This window comes from Cololabis saira, chromosome 5 (genome assembly GCF_033807715.1).
Source record: "Cololabis saira isolate AMF1-May2022 chromosome 5, fColSai1.1, whole genome shotgun sequence".
Lineage (NCBI taxonomy): Eukaryota > Metazoa > Chordata > Actinopteri > Beloniformes > Belonidae > Cololabis > Cololabis saira.
Window position 1 is genome coordinate 25571307 of NC_084591.1, and position 17311 is coordinate 25588617.

General features: G+C 40.5%; 1 protein-coding gene across 5 annotated transcripts in view; it reads right to left on the reverse strand.

Annotated features, from left to right (window-relative positions):
- fgd4a (FYVE, RhoGEF and PH domain containing 4a) overlaps positions 1–17311 on the reverse strand; it is a 55859-nt gene that overhangs the window by 4344 nt on the left and 34204 nt on the right. For 4 of the 5 annotated variants that reach the window (XM_061721352.1, XM_061721351.1, XM_061721353.1 and 1 more), the window contains 13 exons: positions 12928–13080; positions 12125–12314; positions 9537–9936; positions 4075–4164; positions 3816–3961; positions 3408–3564; positions 3078–3216; positions 2313–2371; positions 2077–2223; positions 1527–1699; positions 888–918; positions 722–802; positions 510–635 (listed from right to left, as the gene is read on the reverse strand). In XM_061721352.1, coding sequence (XP_061577336.1) covers positions 510–635; positions 722–802; positions 888–918; positions 1527–1699; positions 2077–2223; positions 2313–2371; positions 3078–3216; positions 3408–3564; positions 3816–3961; positions 4075–4164; positions 9537–9936; positions 12125–12314; positions 12928–13080 — 1892 coding nt within the window. Of the gene's footprint in view, positions 1–509; positions 636–721; positions 803–887; positions 919–1526; positions 1700–2076; positions 2224–2312; positions 2372–3077; positions 3217–3407; positions 3565–3815; positions 3962–4074; positions 4165–9536; positions 9937–11531; positions 11654–12124; positions 12315–12927; positions 13081–17311 lie in introns of those variants that run through there. The other variant, XM_061721355.1, reaches the window with a different exon arrangement.

The following is a 17311-nucleotide window of genomic DNA, read 5'->3' on the forward strand; positions in this document are numbered from 1 at the left end:
TTTCATCATGTGTTCCCCACATTATCTGGGCTAAGCAATGAAACTGGATATCTGGCACATGAGAGAGCTTGGGGAAACGATTCGGCGACCTTCTGGTTCAAGAACAAATATCTACTACATTACAGGTCTCATCAATCTCCTCGTGATATATTTTGGCTCCATTTATAGTATTACTCTCTGGAAATGGAGTGGAATAGACATTAAAATTGTTTTGAAATTAAATAAAAATACTTAAATGCCACAAAATATTGTGATTTGAATTAGAGCTAGAGCGCACATTCCATTTTAAATGTAAAAATAGAATGACAAATGGGCAAATGGGCCCTGTAATAACATACACACAGTATTCAATCTATTTTGTATAAAAAGAGGTTAATGAAAGGAGGTTAAATGGGGTAATATTATTCTTTATCGTTTTCAGTAGTACGTTAAACCTTGTTAGTGTCATCTGTCTGGTGAAACCCCCGTGGATGCACTAGACACGACACATCAGCATCAAGATGACTCACGTGGCCGCAGGCTCTGCAGTGGTGTCTCCGCCGCGTCAGAGCATTGAAAGGCTCCTTACACTTCATGCACATCGTCACTTCGTTGTCCCGGATCCAACGAGGGGCCCGCTTCCCCAGCTCGGCATTCTGAGTCGAAACAAACGCTTTCTCAGTATCGAAGAAACAAACACGCAGACGGATGCATGTTGTACAGTTCTTGATTTGACACTGACCGACACTTCCTCCACATCCTTCTGAGCGTTCTTGAACGACTCGTTTTTTTGCTGGAAGATCTCTATGGTTTCCCGGAAAGCCTGGGAGATAATCAACGACAGCATTAAATGTGGCCGCCAAACCCAGAAACACGGAAGTAACGTGGCAGGATTTCAACGTGTGTACCTTGATCCAGTCTGCTTTGTCTTGCTCTGAGCTGAGGAGGAAAATAAAGATAAATCTTCAAAACTGAAAATGTATAAGACAAACCAACACAGTAATACAGGGTTTCCGCTGGGTTTTAAAAAGTATTAAAAAGTGATAAATGAAAATTGCCAAATTTAAGGCCATTAAAAGTGTTAAATTCACTGTCAGAGGTATTATTTTTTTTTAAATTGGTATTATTTTTTACCTTTTACATTTTAATAGAAAAAAATTAAAAATAGACAGCTTAAAATTTAAGCAGTCTATTTTATTGTCATTCACAAAGTGAAATAAATGTGAAACATCTGGTCAACATCAATGAGTCTATAAATCTGTTCTGTATAGTGTTCTATAGGTCAAAATCTGTATTAATGTTAAAAGGTCCGTGATTAACACTTAATGTTGTGACCGTTTTTTTTTTTAATCTGAAGGTAGTGAAAAAGGTATTAAATTGGTATTAAATTTAACATAAGGATTGCTGTATAAACCCTGTAATAAAAAAATTGCACAGGGTGCCAGTGACATATAACCGAATAGAAGATGTAGGAAGATATGAGGTAGTCTGCAACAAAACCTAAAAGTAAGACTCCTGCGGCAGGGATATTTCTGGACGTAGACTACCTGGCCTGGAGCTCCAGGGTCCTCTCTTTGCCCGACACCTGGAAGGTGTGAGGGTAGTCGTCATTGGCTGTTTCCAGGACCTTCATGCCGTCTATCCCAATTCGCGTCCGCACTGTATACTTAGTCGCCCCCAGACTGAACTTTGGGACGCAGTATAACAGCATGTTGTTGAACTGGCAGAGAGACGAGACGGAAGAGAAAGCAGAAACTCTTTAGTCGAGTGCCGTGAACACTTGAGATGGATGGATGGATCAGCGTTATTGTAGTTTGATGTTTCTGGTACAGTTCCCTCCCAAGGGCGGTGAATCCTTATACTTGAATTAAGCAGCTGAGATGCATTTTGCCTGCAACTAATAAGAAACAGCCTAAACGTGATGAGGGGATGTGAGAGATGTCTTGGTGTGCCCCACTTGTATCTGCACACAGAGGTGTTCACGCCATCAAATCACTCCATTGTTTCAGTCGACTGAGTCTCGCATCAGCACATTTCCCTGCAAGGTCCTTCATCAAACGGGAGCATGTCTACAGGCTCAGCAGGTTTTTCTCTCACCAGGAAGAGGTATCTCTCCATGGCTGAGGTGTTCCTGGCTGCCAGCTTCAGGATGTGGCCCTCTTTGATGAACTCATTAGAGGGGTGAACAATGTCCTCCTCTTCACCCAGCATCTCGTATATCTCCAACAGTTTCTTTAAGTTATCCTGAGCGATGAGGGGAGATTTATTTTAGTTGGAGAGGAGAGTAATGGACACAATCAGCTTCAGGATAATTTTTTTTCTTTTGTACTTACAGACTTTCTGATGGCACTGTTGGAGTGTGTAGCTGCTGTTCCAATAATTTCCAAAGATCCTACAAAAGAAAAAAAAAACCCAGGTAATTACTTTTCCATCTAAAACAGGGGTCTGCAACCCAAAATGTTGAAAGAGCCGTATTGGACCAAAAACACAAAAAACAAATATGTCTGGAGCCGCAAAAAATGAAAAGTCTTGTATAAGCCTTAGAATGAAAGCAAATGGCGAAAGGTGAAATGTCGAGAAAAAAGTGGAAATGTTGAGAAAAAAGTGGAAATGTTCAAAATGGAAATAGTCAAAATTTCGAGAAAAAAGTTGAAATGTCGAGATTAATGTTGAAGTACAATCTCGAGAAAAAAGTCGAAATGTTGAAAAAAAAGTCAAAATGTTGAGAAAAAAGTCAAAATGTCGAGAAAAAAGTCAAAATTTCGAGAAAAAAGTTGAAATGTCGAGAAAAAAGTCGAAATGTCGAGAATAAAAAAGGAAAAAAAGGAAGAAAAAAGAGAAAAAAGGAAGTAAAAAAGAAGAAAAAAAAAGAAAAAAGAAAAAAAGAAGAAGAAAAAAAAGAGAAAATAAAGAGAAAAAAAAAAAAAAAGGTCAAACATTTTTTTTTAAGCTCCAGGAGCCACTAGGGCGGCGCTAAAGAGCCGCATGCGGCTCTAGAGCCGCGGGTTGCTGACCCCTGATCTAAAAGAACTAGAAATGACTCCTTAAAATGTGCTTCATGTGAAATAAAAATGAAGCTTCATCGTGTATCTGCTTACTCTCTGCATCTCTGCGGTCGTGGTCGTCCTGAGGCAGCTTCTTCAGGTAGTCTTTGAGCAGCATCTCGTATCGAGGGACTCTCTGCACCGGCTCCAGCATGTGGTGCTGAAGCGTCAGACAGCCGCAGGCCTCTTGACTCTGATCACATATAAACAGAAAGCACCAACAGTTCACAGCTGTCCGTCTCATCAAATAATTTTTGGAAATGGAAAGCGAGGGAAAAATACCCAAACAGCTCAATAATCACATAATCAGTGCCACCACTTGGAGACCTACACGGTTTAAAGCTCAATTTTCTGGACTTGATTCTGATTCACACAGCAATGCACCTGTATCTCCTGAATTATGGCTTTGAACTGAGGCGAGCGGTCCGTCCACTGTTTCAGCAGCTCCATGGCCTTGTCGAAATTCTTCACGTACTCAGCGTACATTTTGAGGAAGGGTGTGAGTTTCTGCAGGATGTCCCCGATGCGAGGTGTGGAGGCCCTGCAGGGATGGAGCCATAATCATTATTGATGGTTTGATCATTTACACTCAATTTTCAACCTATCAAAATTTGCATTTACTGTTTCATTTATTTTTATTCTCTTTGAATAATGCGTTTGTGTGTTTTTGTCCAAAATAGCTCAAATAAGTTATCATTTTTATGTAACAGCCACACCACCTGCCTTAGCAGCAAATGTCTGCACAATGGATTTAACATAGGGTGTTTATAGCTTTATAAAGGTGTAGCTCACCATTCCCCCATGCGTTTCTCCAGATCTGGCAGCAGGAACTGGCTGTGAAACTGGTGGATGGACGTGATGTTGGAGAAGATGTTCTTCACCACGTCCACGGGGAAAGTTCCTTTATTTGCCTCCTCCATTAGCTTAGCACAGAATACCTGGAAAACCGCACACAGTACAGTAAATGTGGATTTGAGATTTCCTGCAGACACGTGCCGGGTAACATGATCAGAAAACAGAAGTGAAACAAAGATTCCAGCGAGTTCCTCACCTGGTCCAGCAGGTTGAGTCGTGCTACATAGGCCTTTTCTGTGTGCAGGAGCTCGCTGGCAATATTGAACAACTTCTGTTCATTGGTCTCCTGAAAAGAGAGGCTTCATTAATGGCGCGTTTTATCTGTGTGACTCTGTCAACTGAATGATTTCCAATGATAGTGTTTGTAAGGTGGGACCAGGATCTTTCCCTGCCAGATGCACAACTACACAGTTTGCAAGCAGAATAGTGATGTTTTCCGTCTTGTAACTAAGGGGCCTCAAAGTATCAGCTCAGGGAGTCATGTTTATCTAATTTAAAAATAATGCAGAAGTGGGAACACGTGGTGCCGTTTTTCAGTTTAACTTCTATAAATGTGTCATTTTGAGTGCCTGTATGACTGCTTTGCAAAAAATCTAAACTAAACTAATATGAATTGGAACCAGATATCAACTTTAATGATGTAATTTCACCCAGAGGCAGAACACTGTATAGAATAAAATGCATCATTATTAACCAATGGTCTCATTTTACATTTAAAATGTGGCATACACTACTTAAGCTGCTGATCCTACACAGAGTCAATGTAAGATTTCCTCTTCCTTTTCTGCTTTTTCTTTTTAAACAACATCTTGGTGCACTGCCACCACCAACTTTTAAGGGTGGATCAGTAATCTCACTATAAAATCACTAAAACCAATAAACAACATCAAAGTAGGGAAAAAACACAGACTATCTTCTCTCAATCAGCTATTACGCTCTTGAGCTAAATTGAGATTTCTGTGACGACAACAAACTTTCGTGTCTGTAAACCATTACCAACTTACAACTTGCAAGGACGATAACTTTTAAAGATAACAGTTTGCCTCGGATTTGCAGCGCTAGAAACATTAATAATAATAATAATAATAACTTGCATTTATATAGCTCTTTTCATGGAACCCAGGGTCACATTATTCATTCACTCCTCATTCACACTTGGGGTTAATAAACTACATGTGTAGCCACAGCTGCCCTAGGGCAGACTGATGGAAACGTGGCAGCCAATCCGCGACAACGGCCTCTCCGATCATCACCAGAACATTCAAACACATTCACACCAGCGAGGCCCTCACTGGAGGCAAAGGGGTTGAAGTGTCTTGCCCAAGGACACGACAGATGAGCCACGACCACCCCATTATACTGTCTATACAGTGAAGAATGCAATCAAACAAGAACTGTCAAATGTACATTTCTTACACTTTTACATTCTCTCATATTAAATATATTTATTTGAAGGTAGCTAACAGATGTGACATTTTTATGGCTTGTTTAAACTGCAATGAAAAATCCATTTCCCCTTTTAACTTAATGTTAAAAACACTATCAGACTGAAACAAAACCAACCAAACTTCTGTAATCAGCAGTGATGTGTGTTGTGTGTGTGTGTGTGTGTGTGTGTGTGTGTGTGTGTGTGTGTGTGTGTGTGTGTGTGTGTGTGTGTGTGTGTGTGTGTGTGTGTGTGTGTGTGTGTGTGTGTGTGTGTGTGTGTGTGTGTGTGTGTGTGTGTGTGTGTGTGTTTCGTATTAACAGCAGGCTGAACATAAATAAAATGTGTGGCCCGGGGGTGGGGGGTCTGAGGGTCTTTTGAAACAGGAAATGAAAATATGGAAGGAGGAAATGACACTACGTCAAACAAAGACACAAGTACATAAAAGGAGGCATCAGGTGAGGAGCCATTTGTTGTGAAGGACAATAAGACAGATCTCCAAATCTTCCAGAGAGTGAATGCTGCATATCATGAGATTTTACCAAGACAATGACAATAAAAGCACAAAAAGAGTAGTTCAGGCTTTGACCGGCCAAAATGAAACACTGTCTTCCTCTTAAACGCTAGACTGAGTGACCTTAGAGCCACCAGCCTCACACTTCCTCATAGTTTATTTGTTATAACTCACACAATGTTGCAAGTGTTTTGATGTGACAATTGGGACATTGGTTTTCTAATGGCACCCACGTCTTTATTCTCCAAGCATACCGTGTAAATGGATCTTACTGGTATAGTCTCGTATTAACAGCAATGAGCAGAAAGTCCACACAGATAAAACCTGTGCTTGGGCAGTCATCTGGATTAGTTACGTTGCTTGACTGATCAATCAATTTATAAGAAAGTTTGGCCAGACATGGATGGATGGATGGATGGATGGATGGATGGATGGATGGATGGATGGATGGATGGATGGATGGATGGATGGATGGATGGATGGATGGATGGATGGATGGATGGATGGATGGATGGATGGATGGATGGATGGATGTCACACCAGTACATAATTCCTAATTTGCTTGGATAATTCAACTTTAAGCAGCACACGTATTATTTGTAGATACATTTTGCATTATTTAGAGCTTTCCACTCATTCAACAGCAACAGTCATGTTAAAAAACATCGTATAACCTATTTCATTTCTAAGGATGTATCTAAATGACATGATTTAAAAAAAAAGATTCCTCATCAGGATATACAATTAGGAAAATGCCGCCTCAGATGAACAACATGACATATCTCACTGTCATATTTACATCAACAAAAAAGGAAATAAGGACGCAGAAGCAGCATGTGAGGGACTTAACACTAATAATAAAGCTTGTACAGTCACTTTTACCAGCAATAACTTGATGTAATCTCTTCCTGTGAGACTTTATCAGTCTCTAAGATTGTTTTTCTTCACAATGTTTGTTCAGTTTATTGAGTTTTGTTAAAACAGAGCTCTCCTAATGTCCCACTGCAGCATTTCAGTCAAAATGAGGTCTGAATTTTGACGTGGACTCTTTTCTTTAGCAGATTTGCTGATGTCTTCATGCTCTTGTGTGTTTCAGATCATTGTCCTCTAGTGCGATGCAATTTCAGTCAAACTTAAGCTGTCAGGCAAATAGCCGCACAAAATACTCCAGAACACTTTGTTATACACAAGAGTTAGTGGTCCACTGGGTGAGTGCAAGTTGGCAAGGTGCTGTGGCTGCATAACAAAACCAAATAATCAGCCCTCCACCACCGTGCTTGACAGCTAGTATGAGGTATCACTGGGGAGGTGTTTTGATTATTATTATTATTATTTTTTTTTTTAAATAGCTCTGTGGAATTATGAATAAACATCCTGGCTTGGTTTCATCTGTCCAAAAGACCTAATTCCCAAAGCCTTGCAAGTCTAAGTTGTGCTGGTTTCTGGACACTCTTTTCCTAATGAATTTAACAGTAGATATGCAGCTGTCTTGATTGATTTCCATTTGGGGGCTGTTATGTGTTGTAAACTATGAACTTTAAAGTTCGTACATATTTTAAAGTTCTTAGTATACATTCAACACCCACCTGAATGCTCCAGAAGAGCAAACTGCCAGAGCTTACAGAGGTGCTCACAGTAACTGAGCACATTTGCTCAGGAACACCTGGGTGCTCTGACCCAGTGTCATATGTTGTGTGATGTTATCTATCTGAGCTTCTATCGAATACGCTGGAATAAGTTAGTTATGAGTTAATATTTTGAAAACAAACAGTTTAAAAGTACAATCCCTTTCCGCCAGACGTGCCTCCCTAGCCACAGGTTCAAAGGACACAAACGGGCGATGCCTTCCCACTGGAGACAGAGTGACTTTGACAGACAAGCACAGTTAGTCACGATCAGATGGTTTAAAAATATGTATGTTGATATGTTAAACCTTAGAACTGACAAAGGGTGCATGTTCTTGTTCACATCATTTTTTACTTTTCCTAATATGATTTAAATGGACACAATATTACTAAATGCGGGGTTATTCATTTAATATGTGGTTACAGACTTTCCAACTATGTGATACCATGATACTTGTCATAGTTTTCCTGTCAAGCTGTATTGTGCTAAGCACCAAAAAGATAAAATAAAATGAAACTTTCCTCCTCCATTAATTGTGGCATTAACATCAGACTTAAGTTGTGACCCAGTGAACTGTGCTTGAACTGATGGCCAGGTGACAAAGATAAGCCTCTTTTTCAGCGTTACAGTACCAAGGTTTTAGAAAGAAAGAGTCACACATTTACCCTGAAAGGAGACTTGTGTACAAGCTCCACAAAACTGCTTTTCATCAGCTCCAAGTACTGACGTCAGAGACTGTGGGAGGCTCTGCTGAATGAAATTCACTTCAGATTTACTGGAAATCCACTCAAATTAGATTTACATAACACCAACTCCAACCTGTCGACGTGCACGCTGGCACCTGCATAATCCTGATGGAAAAGGGCGTGAGATGCACTGTATGTAAACTGGATACTAGTCAGTAAAATGAATCCTCTACAGCACACGCCGATCATCATGTTACATATACAGACTCATCAATGTGTCCTCAGTTATATATAAACAGTTATACATTTAGCTGAGACGGCATAGTTGTTTTTTCAGTAGACTAGATTTTTCTTCCAGAGCTGTGCTGTGATTGATGGTTAGGTGAGGTTGGGTTAAAAAGATCTGATTCATGCTACCACCAGCTCTAAATAATGGACGCCCCAGGTCTTTACGTGGAACAAGAACGTGGATGTATAAACGTATGGATTTTGTTTTAGCCTTTATTCAGCCGATATCACTAGATGACTAAAGTTTCACTTGAGTAGGATTTTAATGACTGGAGTGCACTTATAAGGATTTTAAAGTTGCTTTTTATTGGTATTTTGGTTTTATTGGTGCTTTTACTTCAAAGGTTCAACAAAAGCAAAGACAGACACTGAGCACTAAAGAAGCTGTTTTGTACCTTGCTTATAAATCAAATAAGAAGAAAAAGCCTATCAAACATAATCTTCAGAATTAATTAAATATCTTGCTCTTCTTTTAGATTTGGCAAGAGGACATGCAACAGATGAAAGTGCGAACAAAAATACTCAAATTCATCGCTGAAGATGAGTTGAACACGGCAAGCTGTTACTGCTGACCTGTAAAGGTCAGCAACAGCACTAAAAATATACTTAGTACTGACTGAGGTACAGGCAAAGTATAATTCCTGAAGCACCATTTCTCTCTCTCATACAGTTGTGTTGAACCCTGAGAAGAGAGAGACTGATCTAGACCTGAGATATTTTTAATCTGTAGACAACAGCTGGCACCATTGGCTCTCATGGGGGAGGTTGCTAGGGCACGAACTCAGCGGCTCAAATGTTCGACATCTGTTATGCCTTCACACGAAAAAAAAACCCTTACAAGTCATACACAAATGAATGAAATATGCACACACACACATGCACACGCACACTTTTTCCATTGTCGTGCTATTTTAACAATACCAGAAAGATGTTGGAGTTGGGTGGACTGAAAGTGAGAGATTTGTGGTTATTCTACCAGACATGGTGAACTTAGAGCTATAAGGCAGTGCTGTCAAACTGAAAATATGTGACACAAGCTATAAAAATACATAACATGTGGGTGTATGGGCGGTAAAAGTCAACATAAGAAAAAAAAAATCAATCAGTGATGTGCATACCTTTCTGTCTGTGCTCTCATCTTCACTCCTCTGCTCGCTCTCTGTTTTAGTACCACTGTCCTCATTCCCAGTGTGGCTCTCCGTACCAGTCCTGTCTGTGTGTGGAGGTGAATGCTCTTCGCTTTGCTCTTCGCTTCCTGTATCTCCATTTACGAGCTCATTAGTCTTTATCCTGGCACTGCCATGGTCGCTCTGGTCCTTCTCCTCCTTCTCCATGTCCTGCTCCATCTGCACTAGCACCCCGTTGGCCGCTGGTTTCTGAGCATCCTGCGTCGGTCCGGAGGAGTGGTTCTCCTGGGTCCTGCCGGCCTCCTTCCTCGGGTAGCCGCGGTGAGCTGGACTGCAGTTGGAAGCCTTGTTGATATGTTTGAGCGGTGAGCTGTCTCTCTTCTCTGTGTTGCTGGAGGAAGAGAGAAAAAGGCAAAGGAGGAAGTCTGTCAGCTCGACAAGAGTGCAAAAGTAGTATTGAGAAAAAATTCAAAACACAAAAAAAAGAAAGATTATAGGAGGCTGAGTGTGGGGCACAGCAGCAAGCAGAGTTCATACATGAGAATGAGAGTTAAAAATAAAACTGAGGAGATGCACAAACTTCTTAGTGTGAGGCTGTTGAGAGCTGCTGTAACAGAGGAAGTGTGCGCAAAGAGGGAGTAGAGGTAATGAAGAGAACAGAGGACGCTGCGCTCCCTGGAGGTAACCTGTGTTCTACTTTCGCACATGTACAGACCACTGTGCTTGTAAATCTCTCTTTACGCCGACATGAATGAAATCGTGAAGCAGTTTGCACTGCACGGTTCGTAATAAAGCACAAGAACAGAGGCTGGATCAACACAGAAACCAGCACAAACACACACACAATGTCACAATTCAGCTGTTCTACATCCTGTACCAGCAGTTGATGCAGCTGTTTCCCCCCCGTGAAATACTGTCCGGACCTCCTGGCTTTACAACAAGCAGCAACAGTGGCCACTGTATGTCATCTCAGTTCATCTGACCTCATCTCCGTTGAGAAACTTCAGTCGAATGCGCAAAAAATGTTACCATATCTGCTTGCTTCTATTTCTGTAAGCCCACACATCTTACCCTTACCGGTATGAGAGATCTGCTGTGTTGCAAACAGTGTTAATGTCCAGAAGAAACAGGAAGTTTGTATGAATAGAGGAACAACAGAGAAACGGGCTCGAGAAGTTCTCTACAGATAAACCAGCCTTGAGCTGTTGCTATCCGAGTTGCATTACAGTAAAAAATATATTTTCTCCTCTTGACAGAAAGCTGCATAAACCATGATCAACTGGCGTAATCGTAGAAACGCTTAATCTGTAGGTGTACACACCAGTTCCTCTTGGCATAGCAATGGTACAGCAAGTGCTCCATTACATGGTTGTGTTTTTAAAATGAGCTGAAAATGAACAGTTTCTCTTCCACTGGGGCCATCTAGCGTATGAGCCTTTCAGGCAGCCAACTGCCACGTGAACCAGATTAACAAATTAGTAGACTAACGCTGCTCCCTTCTCTGTGTTCCACTTCCACGAGAGAGGTAATCCCCACAGTCTGCAGCGTCGGAACCAAAAAGATGTGTCACATTGCAGCAATTAACCTGGTTTCACACAAGGAAATTAGCTGAAAGGTGCAAGGTTTTTCTTCTTTTTTTATTTTTTTTAAATCCCTTTTCGCAGATTTGAAGAGACGAAGTGACATTTTCGTAGGTTGCAGTTCCAACGGACCCAATATTAGTGGGGAGGCTGAACTTGTGCTTCTTATCATTTGTAACAGGGCTCTTCATCGCTACAATCTACATGACTTCTAACAAAACACAGAAAAAAAACACAAAGGATGATCATCCCTGCTAAGCCGTAGACAATCAGAATCAATGTTAGAAAGGAGAAAATTCAACTGATCTTGGTTTTGCATAAAAGTAAACAGAATTCTGGAGTCACGATGTAACTACGAGGACACGGTGTACAAGAACACAGATTGAATTACACGTAGAGATCCTACCTCAGTCTCCTGGGTTTCATCTCACAACAGTCAGTCCTGTCCCACAAATGAACGAGGACCTGTGTTTCCCCTTGCCTGTACAAATCTCCTTTCATCCCCTCGCTAACGCTTGGCTTGTCAGGCACAGATTAATCTCCACTAGCGCTCTCTGCTGCTCTCGTCTGAGGCACAATCAACAACACTGGGCTGGAGACTAATTGCACTGCTTCTGCTTTTCATCCACAAAAAAAAGCAAAATAATGAAACACGAGGAAAAAAAAAAAAAATGTTTTCATCACTTTGATTACAACAACTTCATTGAGCTCAGAGGTGACTCAGATGGGTTTTTTCCAATCAGAACTGGTATATTGCGGCAGAAATTGTCACGCCAAGCAGACCACGTTCGGCGTGTTTCTGATGTTTTGAAAACACATCTCTTGATAAGATTACACAGCTGAATGACCAACTCCTACAGTAATCCTAGAGTAAAATCGTAATTCAATACATCCTTCACAGCATATTCTTCCCATGGACTTTTATTCTTTCTTTAGGCACCAAGAAAAAAGGAAAAAGAAAAAAAAAACAGGCTACCAGAGACAGCCAAGAGCCAGTACCTGTTCTCTTCAAAGTGGCTGATCAGGTCTGACACTTTGGAGTATTTTTCCCTGGCTCTCTCCCGGGTCACGGCCCCCGGTTTTCCTCCTCCGTCCTCCATGCCGACTCTAAGCGGTGGTTTCTGGACAAAGACCGATGGGGACAGGAGAGCCTTCACTGGGCTCTGGAGGTGAGCTGGCTTCGGAGGCACTAGGGAGTTGACAGAGGGAAAACAAATACTTTGAATTCCTTGTCGATTTTGAAGATAGGAAAACATGTCGCTGCAGCTTTGATCTGGAGCTCAAGGGGGCAGTATAAGCTGTCCCAAGTGACACTGATGACAGAACTCTGAGCTGTAATTAACATCTAAAATAGAAGAACAAGAAACAAACAAGCATCGTGGCTTAAATAATTAAGTATAACTTTTTTTCTTCCACATATCTTAGACTTAAAATGGATTTCCTTGTTTAATTTACAGCTCCAGAAAGAATGAAGTCTTGTCTTCTTTATTATCAATAAAGAATGATTAACTCAGTTCAAATAAGAGGTTCACTGACCTCAGGGTTTGGAAATGCCAGGACAAATTTAATGAGCACAGTCAAAATAGAGGACTGTAATTCTTTGTTATTACTGAGCCATATTGCTTTTTATAAATTTGCACCGTCAAAAAGCGCTAACATTAAAAAAGAAGTAAGGTCGGTCTGAGACCAAGCAATAAGTCTGCATGTGACACTACTTTTGCAAATGAATCGCATGAAGGCCGATGCACTTTGACACATGTGTTTGGCGGCCTCGCTGCGCTGACTCTGTTATGACTTGATACCTTGAGGTTTAGACTGCAGCCGAGGCCTGCTGCCAGGTCCTCTTCCATTGACCCCTCCCCTGCTCCTGTCAGATGTCCCTCCAGTCGCCCGACTCAGACACGCCTGCAAAATGGGCGTGTTGCTGTGTTTGCGCACTGGGCTGTTGCCTAGAGCTGAAGGACATAGAGACAAAGAGAAATTACAATTCAAAAATCCCTCCTTTTTCACAGACAAGAATGTGGGAGGAAAGACGGTTGCAGAAAAAGACATTGTCAATGTCACAATCTCATTCAGTCAGCCATAATGCTCATTATATTTAAATACATTATAAATGTATGTTATGAAGCTGACACTGGGGCCTGATTTATTCCAAATTCATAAAAAAATTAAGGATTATTCTAATTCTTGACAATATGCCTTAAGTCTGCTGCTAGTGCTGGTTTCTTTTTTATTTAATCTCTTTGCAGTTATTTACGGGTTGAGATGCAACAAATCATGACTGCGACATTTATCATGTCACAGCCATAATATTGCTCCAAGTCACTGTTTTGTTAAAGCTGCATTGTGCAGCCATGTGGAAATGTGCAAGATTATAATGTTTGACTTCTCGTAAAAGTAGAAACAAAACACCAAATGCACAACTGTTGTATTTTGATGATGCAAAGGAAATTGTGCAAACATGAGATCAAGGGCAGTTGCAAAAATGGATGATATTAAAGACTAATATATAGTTCTTCAAAGGTTACGCAAAGGTCACACTAGGGTGTTGTGGTTTACACTGCCTCCTTACAGCGAGAACAAGTTTAAAAACCTTTACACCCGTGCTTTCGCATCATTGGGCCATCACAGTGGGACTTCATCGTACCTGAAGCAGTTATTCCCAATATGAAGTCACAGCCATGAAAATGATTTTGATAAACAGCTGAAAAAACTCCAGTTGTTCATCTCGCAAATGGTCCAATTGATGATTAGCACCAGTGAGACTTTTTCTCCAACCAGCTGGCCACAGATGGTACAGCATAAGTGTTTAGACAGGCAGGCAGACTGATTTAATGGAGCAACTGACGCAGACAGGGAGTGTTTAGAGTGTGCTCAATCTACCTCTCTCTGACCTCAGCAGACACAGACACACACGCACGCACACACACACGTGCGCTAATGCTCTTATATGTGGATTATATACACATATACATGCTCATTCTTTCAAAAAAACTTTCATTAGTCATTTGGGTTTAAGGCAGTCACTTTAACAGGTTTGTGTGATTTTGCGGCACTGATGTATACCGTAGGTTGGATGCAAAAATCCATCACCCTGGCTAACTGCTATATCTTACAAAAATAAGACTTGTGTTTATGTTTAAGCCATAAAGCGTCTGCGGTGGAGCTAGTGAATATCTGTTTTCATCTGTTTGGCCCTCAGTAAAGTTAATATCGAGACATTTTTCCTACCTTGTATTATAAATAAGTGATTGAAAATCATGTTTTTTGTAAGGACTTGAACATTACAATTTGATGTTTCCTGATTTTCTGATTTCTAAAGTACAAAACATCAACAACAACAAAAAAACATGTCCATCATGTTCTGCCTGTGTGGTGTGCCCCTCCAGATGCAGATCTTAAAAAAACCCAAAAACCCTGAAAAATATATAGCAAAAATGGTACTTAGAGCCCCATATTTATTTTTCTTAAGTGATCTTTATCTTACCAATCCTGAAACAGAAAGAGAAAAAAAACACCACAGAATCATATAGTCACAGTTTCTATTTTTTACAGTCTGACCGTAATTAAAGACAACAGGTCAAGCGACTGTCTGCCTGGAAATGGTCCCATGCTGTGTATGGGAGGGCTGACTTTCTAAACATGGCACCAAAATAACCAATTAATTCTGAGGGCTGCTTCAGTAATTGCTCTTGATTAGGTGGTTGGCTTTCCCTTACAGCCACTTTAAGAGATAATGTGAAGACAACCCAGCAACAAGTTATGTAATATATCATACATATATGGCCCAAAATAAAGTCTTTCCTTGTAAATTGCACTTTACATGTGGCATTTATTTGGAGAGATTGTGGTGGGTCCACTCCTCTCAGCCGGGCTCGTCCTCCAAGGGTTGTTAGTATCTGTCAATCAACAATCTCCCCAGCTGCAGACTTTAACTTCAACTAAGTCAGCTGTATGGATATTATAACTGAAGCCGTTCAAGATGAAATAGAGAGATGTAAATAGAGATATAAGACTAAAACTGCAACGAAAAAAAGATCTCTAGCCAACATCAGATTTTAAAGCTTTTTTCTGAATCATCAAGGCAATGAAAAGGCAATTCCACCACTGCTGTTACATTATAAATAGGAAATTATGTATATATACATATACATATATAAACATTACATAAACTTAATTTTCTGTCTCATAATCATAGTGGTTTGTAAAATAGTGCTGCTGCTCCTTGTAACACATTCATTCAGGCATCTTTTCATTAAAAGTGTCTGGGCATAAGAAAGAGACCGCTGTGAACGTGAAATTAGAGGCAGGCAGCCACCACCCTGCAGAAACGCTTTGATTATTCTTCTGTGTGACAGGAAAGGAGCCCTGCTGTCGGGAGCTGAGACTCGCAGTTGAAAACAGCAGCTCGGGGCACATTAGTTAGTGTCCTTGTATGCTTTACATATCTATTGTGCTTGCATTGTATGTATCAACTTTCCGTCTGGCTGCTACTGCAGTCCAGAAAGGAGGACACTTAAACTTGACCTTTGTTTCTGTTGTCGCTGCAGGATGGGGAGACATGCAGCCATGGCAACTGGCCACTTCTCTTTGGAAGATGCAAAGCTCATTTTACCACACACTGCACTACGTGAGGGCATTGTCATCTGCCTAAATAAATCCAAAGCTAGCCAGGAAGCTAGAGACATGAGAAATGCTTTTATAAAAAGGTCAAGTTTCAGAATCAGTGCAGTTGAGAGGGAGTGAGTGCAGGCTGGTACAAAGGGCTGCTTTGCAAAGCATCCACACACTTTGATTTCATATACAGTTATGAGGAAAAAGGAAGTAACCCTCCTTCAATTCCAAGCTTTTATGAGGATGTGATTAAGAAAAAAAAAATAGGAATATTGAAATATTACGTAAAATAATTGTTTGTTTAAAAAAACTAAAACTATTTTCCAAAACACAGAAGCAGTAAAAAACATCACCCCTATATCTTTAACTGGAATCAAGAGTGTATTCAGCAGCTCTGTGTTACTAATCAAATACACCTGTTCAACTAATCATCAGCAAATGTGGTCTATGAAAGCAGATGTTGCACCAGGTTGGCCTTCAGGTTGTCCAGATGTGTGTGAACACAATGCCAAGGAGGAAATACGTCATCATGTACATTTTTAAACGTAGACTAAAAACTCATCTCTTTGGTCTGGCTTTTATGTAGCATCAAATGTTATAGTTTTATTCTGTTTAACATTTTTTAGAGGTATTTGTTTTATTTATTTATCTATTTCTCGTAATGTTTTTATTATTTTTATATTTTATTGTTGTGGACTGATTATCTTTTAGCCTCAATTCTTGAACTTTTATCATTATTTTGTTTTAATTAACTATATTGTATGTCAGTGTGCATTGGTCTCCCAGTTTTTATTTTTGTTTTTATTATGTTTATTTTTCAGTCAAAATGTTAAGCACTTTGTATTTCATGTACCTGGATGAAAGGTGCTATACAAATACAATTTGATTGATGATTGATTGATCAGTAATCTGAGAGAAGCAATTGTTGCGGCCCATTAATCCAAGAAGAGTCATGAGGCCATTTCCAATATGGAGTCCACCATTTTAGCAAGAAAGACTATTTATAAGCAGAAAACATGCAGGTCAGGTGCCAGTCTTTTCTAGAGTGGACATCCCAGCAAGTCCACACCAAGGTCAGACTGAACAGTGTTCAGAGAAAATGCATGATAAGTGTTTAAATTCATGACAGAGGAAGACTACACTTGCAGGAAGGTTTAGGTTTGCAAAGTTGCATCTGAACAAACCGCAAGACTTCTCAAACCGCAACACTTCTCAAAAAACGTCCAAAGTGGAGCGCTTGGACATATTGTGCAGTGCCATGTTTGTTAAAAGCCAAACAGCATATCAGGAGGGAAGCACAGGGGAGGAGGGGTAATGACTTTGGCTTGTTTTCTGTCCACAGGACATGAGCACCCTGCAGTCATTGAGTCAAACATGAAAACCTCTGTAAACCAGAGTATTTTAGAGTCGACATCTGTCTGACAGGTAGTCTGACTGAACTGGGGTTATGCAACAGGACATCAATCCAAAGCACGCCACACAATCTTGAACAGAGCATATGTTGAAATGGTCCAGTGAAATTTCAGACCTCAAGCTGAAATGCTTGGGTGGGACCTTGAGACACCCATAAAT